Source organism: Zingiber officinale, chromosome 1A (genome assembly GCF_018446385.1).
Source record: "Zingiber officinale cultivar Zhangliang chromosome 1A, Zo_v1.1, whole genome shotgun sequence".
Classification (NCBI taxonomy): Eukaryota; Viridiplantae; Streptophyta; class Magnoliopsida; order Zingiberales; family Zingiberaceae; genus Zingiber; species Zingiber officinale.
The window spans coordinates 91,659,717-91,672,851 of record NC_055987.1 but is presented as its reverse complement, the minus strand read 5'-3'; the positions used below and the strand labels follow the sequence as shown (position 1 = coordinate 91,672,851).

General features: G+C 36.0%; 1 protein-coding gene across 2 annotated transcripts; it reads right to left on the bottom strand.

Annotated features, from left to right (window-relative positions):
* Positions 1-269: 269 nt before the first annotated feature.
* Positions 270-12,653, bottom strand: LOC122006660 (ATPase family AAA domain-containing protein FIGL1-like). Of its 2 annotated transcripts, none has more exons than XM_042562246.1 (13): positions 12,309-12,653; positions 11,333-11,471; positions 10,681-11,079; positions 9,407-9,654; positions 2,706-2,833; positions 2,490-2,608; positions 2,324-2,416; positions 1,649-1,750; positions 1,478-1,580; positions 1,251-1,334; positions 1,073-1,168; positions 874-1,001; positions 270-794 (listed from the first exon to the last, which is right to left on the bottom strand). In XM_042562246.1, exons 1-13 carry the CDS (start codon positions 12,611-12,613, stop codon positions 693-695), a joined length of 2,046 nt encoding a protein of 681 aa, XP_042418180.1. In that variant the 5' UTR covers positions 12,614-12,653; the 3' UTR covers positions 270-692. The 2 variants fall into 2 exon arrangements, with proteins under 2 accessions (XP_042418180.1, XP_042418173.1); XM_042562239.1 differs by having other exon boundaries at positions 271-794; positions 10,681-11,130.
* Positions 12,654-13,135: the final 482 nt, after the last annotated feature.

Here is a 13,135-nt window from a genome sequence, read left to right as displayed (position 1 = left end):
AACACGAAGGAGGTAAATCGAAGACGACTACTAGCCTTTGGAATAATGACTAATACATAAAGGAGACATTTACCTCAACTTTGCCGAGATTCGAATCTCAGATCTCATTGTGACAACACCTCATGCACTAACTACTAGACCGTCCCAAGGAGACGCCTGCATCCTTTTCCAGATGTTTCTAAGAGAGGAGAGAGACTCTCAGCCCCTTTAATTTGGAGACTGGAACTCTTGGCATCTATTTTCCAAATAAATGTACACGGAAGATGCCTTCTATTGTTATTGCATCATACACGAATTCAGCATAGTCATCGATCTAGTAGTACATGATCTAACATGAAAAGTATAGAAACTCAATAATACAAGTAGCTCTAGTGCATGATATAAAAAATTATAGGCTCCACAACATTCGTGTTCTTCACAACAGAAAAAACTATGATGGCGTCAGCAGAATACACAAGGCCCTTGAAGATATTTGTGTTCCCAACAATTGGGAAGGTATCGAGGCATCAGTGGAACACCCATAAGGCCCTTTTACGGATAGAAACTATAAAGCCATCCAATAATTCTCTCTCGATTGATATTTTGTCTCATGGGCAAGAGTCGAGAAACTCAACTTCGGAGGATCAGAACTTAGCCGCTGCAAAGGTGTAGCCCGCGTCTGATACTTACTGAAACATTTGCTCTTTGGATGTCTATATCGATAAGCTTCCAAATTGTTTGTTCCACTCCTCATAGATGCCCATCTCATTTAAAGAAACAGAAGGTCTAACCTCTTGCAGTGCCTTCTCGAAATCCTGTATGATAGCATGATCAAGTTACCCTAAAACAAACTCATTAAATATCACTCAAACACGAGAAAATCAGATTCCAAACCTGAAGGGTGACAGACCGCATATCCTCCTTTCTAAGTTTTGTGATCTCGATACCCTGACTCAGGGCTTCTCTAAGTGGCCCCATGGATGCATCTTTCACGAGGTTCTTCATGTCTGATCCTGAATAACCTGAAGTAATAAAAAGATACATTAATATCTGACAATTGAAGTTACATTCCAGAAAAAAATCAACTAATTACCTTCAGTCAATTTGCAGATCACAATCAAGTCATCTTCTGAAAGCTTAAATAGCCCATCCTTCATCAAAAGATTTCGAATAATCCAAGTTCTTGCTTCTTCAAACCAAAGGTATGGGCAACGTAATTCTTTAATTATGTTTTAAAGCATAACCAGAAAAAACAGGACCATAAATTCCACCTGCTGATGGAAGGGGTATATATAAGCGTTTAGTCAATCGCCTACGAGCTGCCTCATCAAGTTCCTGAGGCCGATTTGTGGCTCCTGAAACATTTATCATATCAACATCCAACTTAATATCGCTGACTACTTTATGTTCCAGTTCGTGGAGCTTATTTATGTAAATTGGAAATAGCACAAGAAATTCAAATACTATGATAAACAAAGTTCAAAGATGGAAGCTTTACCTACAAGCAGAATCTGTTCATTTCCACTGTCAAAACCTTCCATTTCAATCAGAAACTGTGTTTTTAGCCGCCTACTTGATTCATGCTCACCTTCAGACTTGCGCTGTGATGCAAAAAAGACTATTAAAGATCATATTGTTTTGCAATACAAATTATTTTGTCAGATGAGACCTGTGATAGTAGAGAGTCGATTTCATCCACAAAGATGACAGCAGGCTGACGACAGCTAGCAACTCCAAAAAGTGCTCTGACCAGCTTTTCACCTTCACCAATCTACAGTATCAGATAAACAAATGTGGTAAACAAATAACCAATCCCTAAATATATTGCTACAAAATAAAATATAAATTTCTCTACTTCTGAACTACATCAAAAATAAAAACTTATAGAATCCAAAACTTCCAATTTTTTAAACCCTAAGAAGACCAAATATTTGCTGATTTTTTAAAACCACATCATACTCCATATATAAACTATAGCTTAAATATTATAATGGTAATATGCTTCTTGGATATTAACTACATCAAACCTTTCTTCAAGTTCCTTAGTCAACTCCCTGAAGAGATTTTATTTAGTTAGATAATTTTTTTGAGTGAGATGGAAATATGATTAGACCAATTGCTTGTAGTTTGTCTATTAAACATCCATAATATGGCTCTGATGAAGAGATGAAAACTATAACATAATCAATTCAATAAGTTTCTACTGTGCTAGCTATGAGACTAATTTGAAGCAGATTGCTATGTTGTAAAAAAGAATATCTTAGTCATATTGTCTATTGCTACTGCATCGCCACTTATATGGCAGATCAACCTAGCAGGACAAAGATCAGAAGGAATTCAATACCCATTTGCTTGTTAAAGAACTCGCTGATATGTAGAAAAAGGTCGCCTTTGCCTCTCCAGCAATAGCTTTTCCAATCATTGTTTTGCCAGTCCCCTATTCACATATAGTCATTAGCCAGAATCTCAAGCAGCAATTGTAGTGTGTGTAGATATTAAAGACTACTTACAGGAGGACCAAATAACAGCAGACCTCTTCCTGGAGAACGACAACCACGAAATATGTCAGGTCGTAAAAGTGGCCATATCACCATCTCGGTTACACATTTCTTAGCATGCTCCAAGCCAGCTGCAATATTGGAATGGTGGATATATGCCATTAGGAAAATTCAGGAAACCAAAAATCTGAAACCATGATAAAGCTATTTCCTAGTTGTTGTAGTTACCTATATCATCCCATCGAACATTGGGGTCTTTATCCATTATCTCATTACTTATATGTTCAATTAGATGAGGTTCCAAGTTCCGTAACTTCTCTGGTAGCTCACCATCAGGACCACACAATAATTCTAAGCTGAAATAAAAGCTCAAAACAAGTAAGCTCAAAACACAAGGAGGCGCAAAATGAGCAAGAACTCAAAACTTTGGCGACACTATATCCTGAATTTGTGGATACATAATACTCTTTGGCAGTACATGAATTTGAGATTTTCAATCCTACAGTGGGTTTAACCAATTAAAAATATAACAAAGTAAATTAAAAAAACAAAACACTTCTATATTACTACATTTCTTTAGAAGCAATTCCAAAGGTCCCACCTTAGGAGATTTGCTAGATGGCTGTAGATAGTTGATAACTCTAGCAGGCAGAAACTTTTCCGTAGGAGTCCATAGGTAAAGAACCTGGATCTTGATTCTGAAATACATCCATAGGAAATAAGCATTTCGTGATAATTTTACAGACATGATAAGTGATGATATTTAAACGGTAATATTCAGATGTGAATCATTGTGTCTTCCTTGATACTCTCGCACCAAAAAATGCCATGGTTATTATGATCCAATGTTTCATCACTTTTATATCTGTGGCATAACTTTTCTTGAAACTACACCATATTTCTTAGATTCTTCTATATCGCTTTCTGTATCTATACCATTCCCACCACCAGCCACATTTACCCCTCCACTAGAACCATCCATTAATTCTCCATTGCAAGTATATTGTCAACATACAGGGATATTTTCAAATTCATGACCTCCATCAACAACTTCAATTGCCGATCCACTGTTGTATATTGATTTATTTATTTCTATGAGAAAAGGTAACTAGGTATCCTTTTGCAATGCAAAAAACAAAAAGGCTCATCCTTTCAAAAGTTTGTTGTGTCCTTGTCATATCATAAAGCTTTTAGAGATCCACATCGAAATCAAGTCATGGATGAGGAAAGGTCTGTTCTTCTAACATGGGATATGGGATATTCCATCTTCCAGCTGGTGCAAACCCATACTTGTTGATGGGTATTCAGAGTTAAATAGTTTCCTGATGGGAAAATTGATCACTATAAAACAAGACTAGCAACCAACAGATACACACAAATGTATGGAGTAGAGTGTATTGAGACATTCATTCTCATATGTTGCTCATCTCAACTCAGTCTATATATTATTTTCACTAGAAATAAATTAGAGCCAATATGGACATCAAAAATATTTTTCTCTATGTTGACCTTTCTAAAGAAGTTTATATAAGAAGAGATTAAAGTATCCATACTCAAAAAGGCAATTTATAGTGTCAAACAAAGTCCCCGATTGTGGTTTGAGAAGTTCTCTCAAAAAAGTCATGCAAGTAGATCTTAAGTGTACCAAAGTTGATCATTCATCTTTTCTTCGACACAATACTACAAATCCCAACTTTGGCAATTTATATTCATGACATATGAATAGCGCAAAATAATGTGTAGGGTATCATAGATGTCAAGTATCAAAGAGAAATTTATTATTAAAGATTTGGGAAGTTGAAGCACTTTCTTGGAGTAGAAGTTGCTTACAAAGCTCTCAAGAAACATTCTTGTCTTAAAGAAAAAATGTGATGAATCTATTACAAGAGCTTGGTATGCTTGGATTCACATCCACAAAAACCTCAATTATCCAAATTCATTTACCAAAACCTTAATTATCCAAAACCTCGCTCTCTTCCACTTCCTCTCTTGATTCCCTTAACCTCCTCTCCTCTCTTCTTGTCATGCACCACCACCACCACTTGAGAGGTAAGCCTCAATGACTAATTGTATGGTTGATATTGGTAAACAATTGGTTAATTTGGACTAATTATGACATGTTATATAAGTTTAATGGGCTCGAGCATTTCATATCAATGAAACACCTACTTTGTATCGTCGATTGAGAGAAAGTTGCAATGTAAAGACTAAGATGTTGATATTTGTATTTTTTATATTGTACCTCACACTTGGAGATATAGTATATTAGCATAACATATATTAAAAAGTTAATTTAGGTTAGTCGTTTAGGTTAGACTAGTCGATAAGATATAAACTAGAATACAATAATTGTGGTGTAAAAAAATAAAGCGAAACAATAATAAGTTTAATTAGAAAAAAATTTACTAAAAATTGAAAATTCTGAACTTAACTTTATATCAAAGCCTAACCTTATATCAAAGTGCCTAAGCACCTACATAGGTTGTAGGCCAATGAGGACTTTAGCCTACACGTTAAATGACATTATACTCTAAAGATAGTGGCTCCAATGATTCACATCTTAGTGGATTTATAGGTGATAAATTTATTAGAAATATATTATTAGTGACAAATTTATAGGTGATGATTGAATAATGATAATCAAAAAATATATCTTTAACTTAGGAAAAAAAGTTTGATAATTTAAAGAAATATTAGTGATTCTAAATGTTGATAAATAATTGAAATGAAGAAACATAATTTGACTATATATATATATATATAAGGACCTTATTGCGCACACTCTGTGCAAACCTCAAAAAAATTTTCAGTTTGATTTTTTTTTTGTGTTTAATACTATAACCCAGCCCCTAAACCCTAAAGCAAAATCTTATTGGCATATCCGAGAGCTTAAAAAAAATAAACAAAAAAATAAAAAAAAAACAAAATCAGAAATGCACAGGCACATAGGGTTTGGTCCGTAGGATAAAAAATTGCTATATGTATATATTAAAGAACTCAAATGAGACTCTAAAGTTGTAAGATAAAATTATGACTTGTCTCATTTTTCTTGATCTCTTAATAATTAAGATTAAATGCATGCACATCTTTTCTATTTACCCACTTAGCAAATTTATGCTTATAACGGAACACTTGCTGATACTTCTGCAAGAGTACCACCTCAACAAATTTTGTTCAGAGCTTCTTTAATGGAATCATTGGTAGAAACAAGGGGCTTTAGATGAGTCGTTCCTATTGGATCCTAAGAGCAGCTTTCCCTTATGGGGGCTTTAGATGAATCATTCCCATTAGCTCTGAAGAGCAGCCTTCCCACTCTGTGCCCATGCTTGGTTGAATGACTTGCACCAACCTGACATACCCAACTTCACTCCCCCCCCCCAAAAAAAAAAAAAAAAAAAAAAACAAGCCATCTAATAATCAGATTTTTTTGAGATTCAGTTCTAGTCATTTTATTGACTTAACGAGTCCATGTTGTGCCATAAACTTATATCTAAAACTCTGAAAATCTCAAACCCAAAGCAGTTTACGATACAATATATCGAATATAATTATATATTAGTTATACCTGATTAGTTGTATAACAATACAACTATATTATTATAATATGTAAAACCAAGATTCAACCATAAACCCCAATGTTTATTGATAAAACCCAACGTTACCCAGTTTCATCTTTAAGTGCTATTGACTTCAGTAGAAAATTTGGCATGAACCTCAGACTACTAAAGCGCCATGCCTCTACCAGCTTGGTGGCTGTTCTGGATTTTCTTCTTTCGCTCTTTAAGGAAAATAAATTTCCTCTTTCTCTTACTCTTCTTGGGTCTCTCTTTAATTGGGGGCTCATAGGGACCTGTCTAAATGAGTAAAATCCATGCTATCTATCTAATGTGTAATATGAAAAAGGGAAATATTAACACAGAAAAGCAAGACAGATTTTGCAAAAGCCAAAAACTCACCAGATGGATCAAACTAGGAAAACCATATCATCCCATGAGAAGCTGCTGTTTATCTTACTACTAAGTTTCAAATACTATGACTTTACCTGTGCTAAAAAGCTTTGTTCCACAAGACTATATGATGGACAAGTGGCCATATTCTTAAACTTCAAGTGGTTAGAATTCCACACCTAGTTGTTGCATATATAAAGAAACATTTTATTGCTGCTTGTTAATCCTCAACATGACTTACGGCTTCAAATTGACAGGATACAAGTAGAAACTTGGCTAATTTCTAAGGGAAAACACTGGAAGTATTAGTATTATAGAGCACACAAGGGGGAAGGTTTTCCATCCCTTTGAGTTGCAAAATTCAATGAGCATGGTGAGGAAACACTAGAACATTTTGCTAGAACTACCATGAGAAGGCCACAAAACTACAAAATTTTTGTAAGAGACATAACCCCACTGATGTCAGAAAACAATCTCACTTAGAGAGGGGATTTCACATAAGGAACAAATCTCACAAAGAGGAATACTATCATAAATTGAAGTATGTGTTTTTCATGGGATTCTTACGTCATTTTACAAACTCACAATATGCAAATCTTACAAAGAGGAATCCCTTTTCTCATACATTGAAGTATGCCTATCATAAACTAAAGAGCGTCTATTTCATAGGATTTTAACCCCTTTTGTGAACTCATAAGACCAAGTAGTCTATAATATTGTCTAACATATCTCTAAACATCATAACAAAATTTGAACATTTAAAAGAACCTTCAAAAATCGGCATTTTCCCTACGGACGCACTTGGGTCTTGAAATTTCCTCAAAGGCGCATCATAGTTTCATATTTCCCAAAGGGCGCACTTCTTTCCCAAAATGCCCTTCTTATTAATTTTTTTTTAAAAAAAACCACGTGGCCGCAACCTCTCGGCCTTGCCACGGATGCCTGGCTACACGGTTGCCACTGGGGGATTTTTTTTTAATAAAAAGGGTATTTGGAGAAAGAAGTGCGCCTTTTGAGAAATATAAAATTGTAATGCGCCTTTTGGGAAATTCCAAAACCCAAGTGAGCCCTTTGGGAAAATGCCCTTTAAAAATCAAACAAACTTATAGAAATTTAAAACTCTAAACTTTTAAAATAAATCCTAAATCTAAACATAATTTTTGAACCTCAGCACCAGTTTTATAGTCCTTGATGAAGATGTAGACTACACTTGCCCTTGAAGCATCCATATACAGTTAAGCCTCTTTTGAAACCAACAAAGAGTGAACAACAAAATGTTGAAGTTGGTGATCAAGTCGACAAGGTTCTAAGGTTACCTGTGGATATCTCCTTCCAGGTTGCGATGCCACATTTTGGTCATCTTAAGCAACCTTTTGAGGATCTTTGGGTCTACCTCATTGATAACTAGTTTGATGACCTCGGGATCGGAGATGTCAGGTTGAGAGGATTGTACAATGATAAGGATGGAAAGTGAATTCCCCGAGAAATCGAAAAGAGTTGAAGTAAAGACAAAGGGAGCAAAGAATCATAAAGCTTTTGAGTAATGAAACAACATCATAAAAAAAAGGGTGAAGAATGATTATGGCTTTCCTAGATTGACTAAACCTTCATCTTAAAAGAAGGATAACATGACCCATTATTTGCAACAAATACAACCATCACATTATACTAAGGCTACGTTTGGTTGGGTGTAATGTAATCTAGCTTGTAATGTAATCAAATTTGTAATGTAATGTAATATAATCTTGATTACATTACTACGTTTGGTAATGTAATGTATGTAATCTTTGATCGGCGACGAAGGTCGGCGACCGGTGGCAGGCGGCGGTCGACAACAGACTAGGGGTATATTCGGCATTTAAACTTTGGTGAAACAATGACCTCGTAATGTAATCGGATTACATAGCATTTGCTTTGTAATCCAGATTACAAATCTTCACTACCTTTTGTAATCCAGATTACATTACATTACAAGTTTTAAATCAAACCAAACAAAATAATCGACTTTGTAATGTAATCTAGATTACATTACAAGGTAGATTACAGGCTACCAAACGCAGCCTAAGTGTCAAGTACTTTATAAGACATTGCATTTCAACTCAACAAAATAAAAATCATACCAATTGCACATTAAAATGCTTAGCATGGAATTATATAGTATTCCAAACATCATAATCATATCCGTATCCACCTATTACCACCTATCACACATCCAAGCCTTATTGAAACTACAACACTCGACCCAACTAGAGGTGAATTTCACAACACCAATTCTAGGTCCATATTAACAAAAAAAAAGTTTCTTTTAACCAAAAAAATCTAGCTTTCATCCCACTATTCACTAACCTGACCAAGTTCAATACATGCTCTAAAGCCGCCCATGACATCTTGAACGATGGGTTGCATGATCCAAGGTGGTGGGATTGTGGGGCATTACCTAGACAACCATGAAGACCACCTTCATCGCCTCCTAAGCACTACAAAGAAAGTTTTATTCCCTCCATGTAAATGGTTGGCATGTCCAAGATTCCATCTTTTCTCCTTATTCTTTCTATATTGCATTTATCTCCTAGCTCCCCAAATTCTGACATCATTTCCTTGCAAACTGCAATTGCACAAAGCAAGTGAACATTCAACTTAGGCACACAAGCCAAGTTTCCACATTGTATCGCCAAAGTTTGATATCATCAACTACCATTCAAGTTATGTAAGGCATAAGAGTCTGCACTAATTCAAAAGAGAATTTTTGGCAAATACTTAAAAGATGGAACTTTCTACATATGATATGCCAGATAGTGATACTAACAAATACAAGCATTGACAAAAATAACATAGAAAATAAGAATAGATATTATTATCAAAAATCAATAATAGTAAAACATATAGAAGCATAGAGACCGGCAGCAAATAGATAACTAAGAAAAAGATGATATCGATTAATTTATACTAACAAAGCATCTAGTAATAAAGAAATGTACACACCATTTTCTTGTTGAATCCTCCAGGCCATCATCACACTTCCCTGAAATCTTTGAGTTACTTATACCACCAGTATTTCCTCCAGCAGATCTGATAGGCGGCACAAAGTTACCTCGAACACCGCGGCGGGCAACATTGCCATACCTCATACCATAGTTTCTTGTGTTCCCATAAGAACTTTTATCAGTTTGTGGGGAAATGGTGGCACTGTGTGAACTTGCCAAACTAGCTCTTTGCCTAGCTTCCATTTCCTACCAAGTACAAAAACAAAGGTAACAATGAAAAAGAGAGAGAAAGTGAAATGAATTAGAAGGGATATTTACATGTCCTTTCGTATTATGCTTAAATGAACTGAAGGTGACAATTCAAAGGAGAAAATTTGTAATATAACTAGATGAAAGACAAGTTGTTGATTATAAAACAATGAATATTAGATTGGAGTAACGAATAGTAAATAGAGTTCCACATTCAAGTGCTAAACATCTTCCATGAAACCTTTTTGACCATATATTTGGAGTGATGGATCGAAGATTATCAGAAAGCAGAAGCGAATACCTGCCTCGGAATAATCATCTACAATTTATAGTAGATCTATATGGATGAATCATAAAATCTACTACTTCCTCATAATAGAAAGAAAAATAAATAAAAGAAAAAATCAACAAAGTGTGCCTCTGTCAATATGAAAGCTCACATACATATATTACTGATTTTAGGCATTTCACACAAAAATTCACAGTTTCAGCTAAAAGATACATGATGCCAACTGAAAAAGAGATAATCTAGAAAATGATCATATTAACAGCCTAGGCAAGTAATACAAACTATCACATCCTTAGATGGATAAGATGAGAGAACCAAAAGAGGTTATTGTAAGCTTTCTTGCTCCTTGCAGCAGATGATTTATCTCTGCATGAAGAGAAATTATCTAAAGTTACAATTCATTAAGCAAAACATTTCACCCAGCAACCACCTTGATGAAAGTTGCTCCAATTTCTAACCGTGTGCGTGATGGTAAAATAACTATGTTTCATCTACATAACACTGATAAGCTAATGTGAAAGGTAAAAAAGAAGTGAAAATAGAGATACAATCATGGTGCACCATATAGTGATAAAGATATAACAGATGAAGCCAAATATGTTTGCATCATGCTGACTAATACCAATGTGGGTGAATTAACAAGTGATTACAATCAAACTACAAAGGAAAGCACATATGCGCAATTGATATTGAAATTATGATAATAAAAAGCCAAGTTCCTGTTAAAAAATTACCAATTTTGTCCTTGCAGTCACAAATCCATGGCAAGAAGTACCCAAATTAGTTTCTTTATTGCTTGATGGAGACTTTTCACAGATTGGGCTTGTAAATTCCAAGTGCCGGCGCTTTGATTTCAAAGATATTCCATGTGATTTTTCTAATTCTTCAGCTTGTATAGAAATAGGGCCATCTTTGTTGCTGGAAAGTATATTGTTACTGGTTTTTTCATTGTCAATATGAATGCACTCCTGATAGGCATTGCTTTGACAATTCTGAACTTTCATATGAGAAACAGTAATTTCTGGCTTTGAGCCTTTATTGCCAAAGATTGATGTTATCTTTGCCTGGGTCATAAGCTTTGCTGGAATGGCGTTCGACTTATCGTGTATATCAAGCAACCCTGATTGGTCATCCTGGACAGTGTAACCCTTAGGACCATTCTTGCATGATGATGTACCATTTATCTATCAAGAAAAAAATATTCCCTAACGAACAGATTGTAAGTAAATATATTTTAGAAACAAAGATGAGGAGATAATTGCTTTTCTCTATTCTTTGCAATCAATTCTTAGTTGACTTAAAAACAGCTTACATTCTTTTTCATACAAAATATTAATCTGTAGATGTGAAGACGACAACGAATAATATAACCAAAGACATTCATACCAAACTATTAGCAACATTTGCTTTGGAGTTGTTGACGAAAGCTCGGAAGTATTTTGACTCCTTAATCTTCTCAATGTCCACATCAGTAGATTTAGCAAAAACACAGCTAACATCTCTTCTTGCTTGTTCAAATGCCTGTCTGAATCCACAAGACACACCACATATTGTAAAATTAAAGAAGATATAATCATCAATTTTATTTTTCTCAAAAAACAAAGTTTTAAAATGAAATCAAGATGCCTGTCCTGTAGCTCGATGACCAAAAAATTCCTCCAAAATCTTCTGAGAAAACAGGATTTAAAAGAGATCAATTCCTTTTTATAATATTTCAAAGATATGTCAGTTGTTGCCCTTCCCTACTTACTAGCCAATCATGGAATGTAATTAGATTTAATACATATGGAACCCCGGGACATAATTTGATGATGAAACTGGGTATCGCATAACTTTCAATATGACATATGTCCAAACTGGAGCTCTTATAGCGTGGCATTGGAACCTTTTGTCGCACGTCCTTTCAACTACAGAAAAGAATCTTTACGACGGTAAGTTATTGGATATAAATGTAGGGCGTTAATAGCCACTCAAGTAGTTCCTCAATGTTCGCCTATTAATTTGTTATTTAAAAAAAATAGATGTTCATATTTTTGTTCTATCATTTTAATAAATTGTTATGGTGATTGCAATAATAAATGTTAGTATATGTTCGCTTTATAAAGTTTCACATGATGTTTCAGATTGTGTGCAAGATGCTGGTATGTAGACGACTGGGAACCCCTATTACTTAAGTTTAAGCCAGTTCTTAAAACTTCAAATGAAACATTATTTTTTTTCCCTAAAAGTCTAAAATCTACACTGCATTTGCCCTACAAATCAGTTATATTAAATCAGTGACAAATGAAGAAACAGCACGGGCCAAAACCAACACCGTTTTGTGAAGATAAAGAGATGGAGAGAAAGAGAAAAAGGCACAAACCGATCAGATTCTGGAGCAAGAGCACGGGAAGCGGCAGCGAGCTTGGAGGCGGCCTCGGAGCGGATGGGAGCGATGAGAGCGGCGTCTGCCAGCGTTTTCGTCCGCGAATCGAGGAACCCGACGAGGCGCAACGCAAGAGTTCGGGCCGCGGAGTGGTCCCCCCGCTCAAGGGCGAGATCGACGCCGAAGAGGAGGGAGTGGAGCCGCTTTAGGTTCTCGTCGACCTCCATCCTCCAGTTCTTCATGGTGGCGGAGGAGGAGTTGTTCCCCCTCTCCGGCCCCTCTCCGCCTCTCTCTTCCGCCATTTGCTGTATGTTTCGCGTCGCTTTTTGCCCTCTTATTTCCGACCCATCCGCCGGAGTGGCGGAGGTCCTTTATAAAACTCAGGACACAGGCGCGCGGGCTTTGCTAGGCACGCGTAAAACGACGAAATTGCCCCCGGTCGATTAAGGGTCGCGAAATGGGTCTGATTACGGTTTGGTTCTGCCGGACTTAAAATCCAACCGGACTAGTTTGGACTAGTTTTTATTCGGTTTGGTTGTCGGCCACTGATCGATTCTTTAGTCAAAGTAGCTGAACCGATAAGCCCAATTTGTGCGGGATCGATTGCAAAAGTATCAAGGTGAAGATCTTTACGCTGTTGTTTTTGCATGGAGAACGAATTGCCTGAGGAGGGATCCTCATTGAACACATCTTCTGTTAATTGTGATGGAACCATCTATTTAGCTCTCATTTGTTCTTCACAGGCGCGCGGGCTTTGCTAGGCACGCGTAAAACGACGAAATTGCCCCCGGTCGATTAAGGGTCGCGAAATGGGTCTGATTACG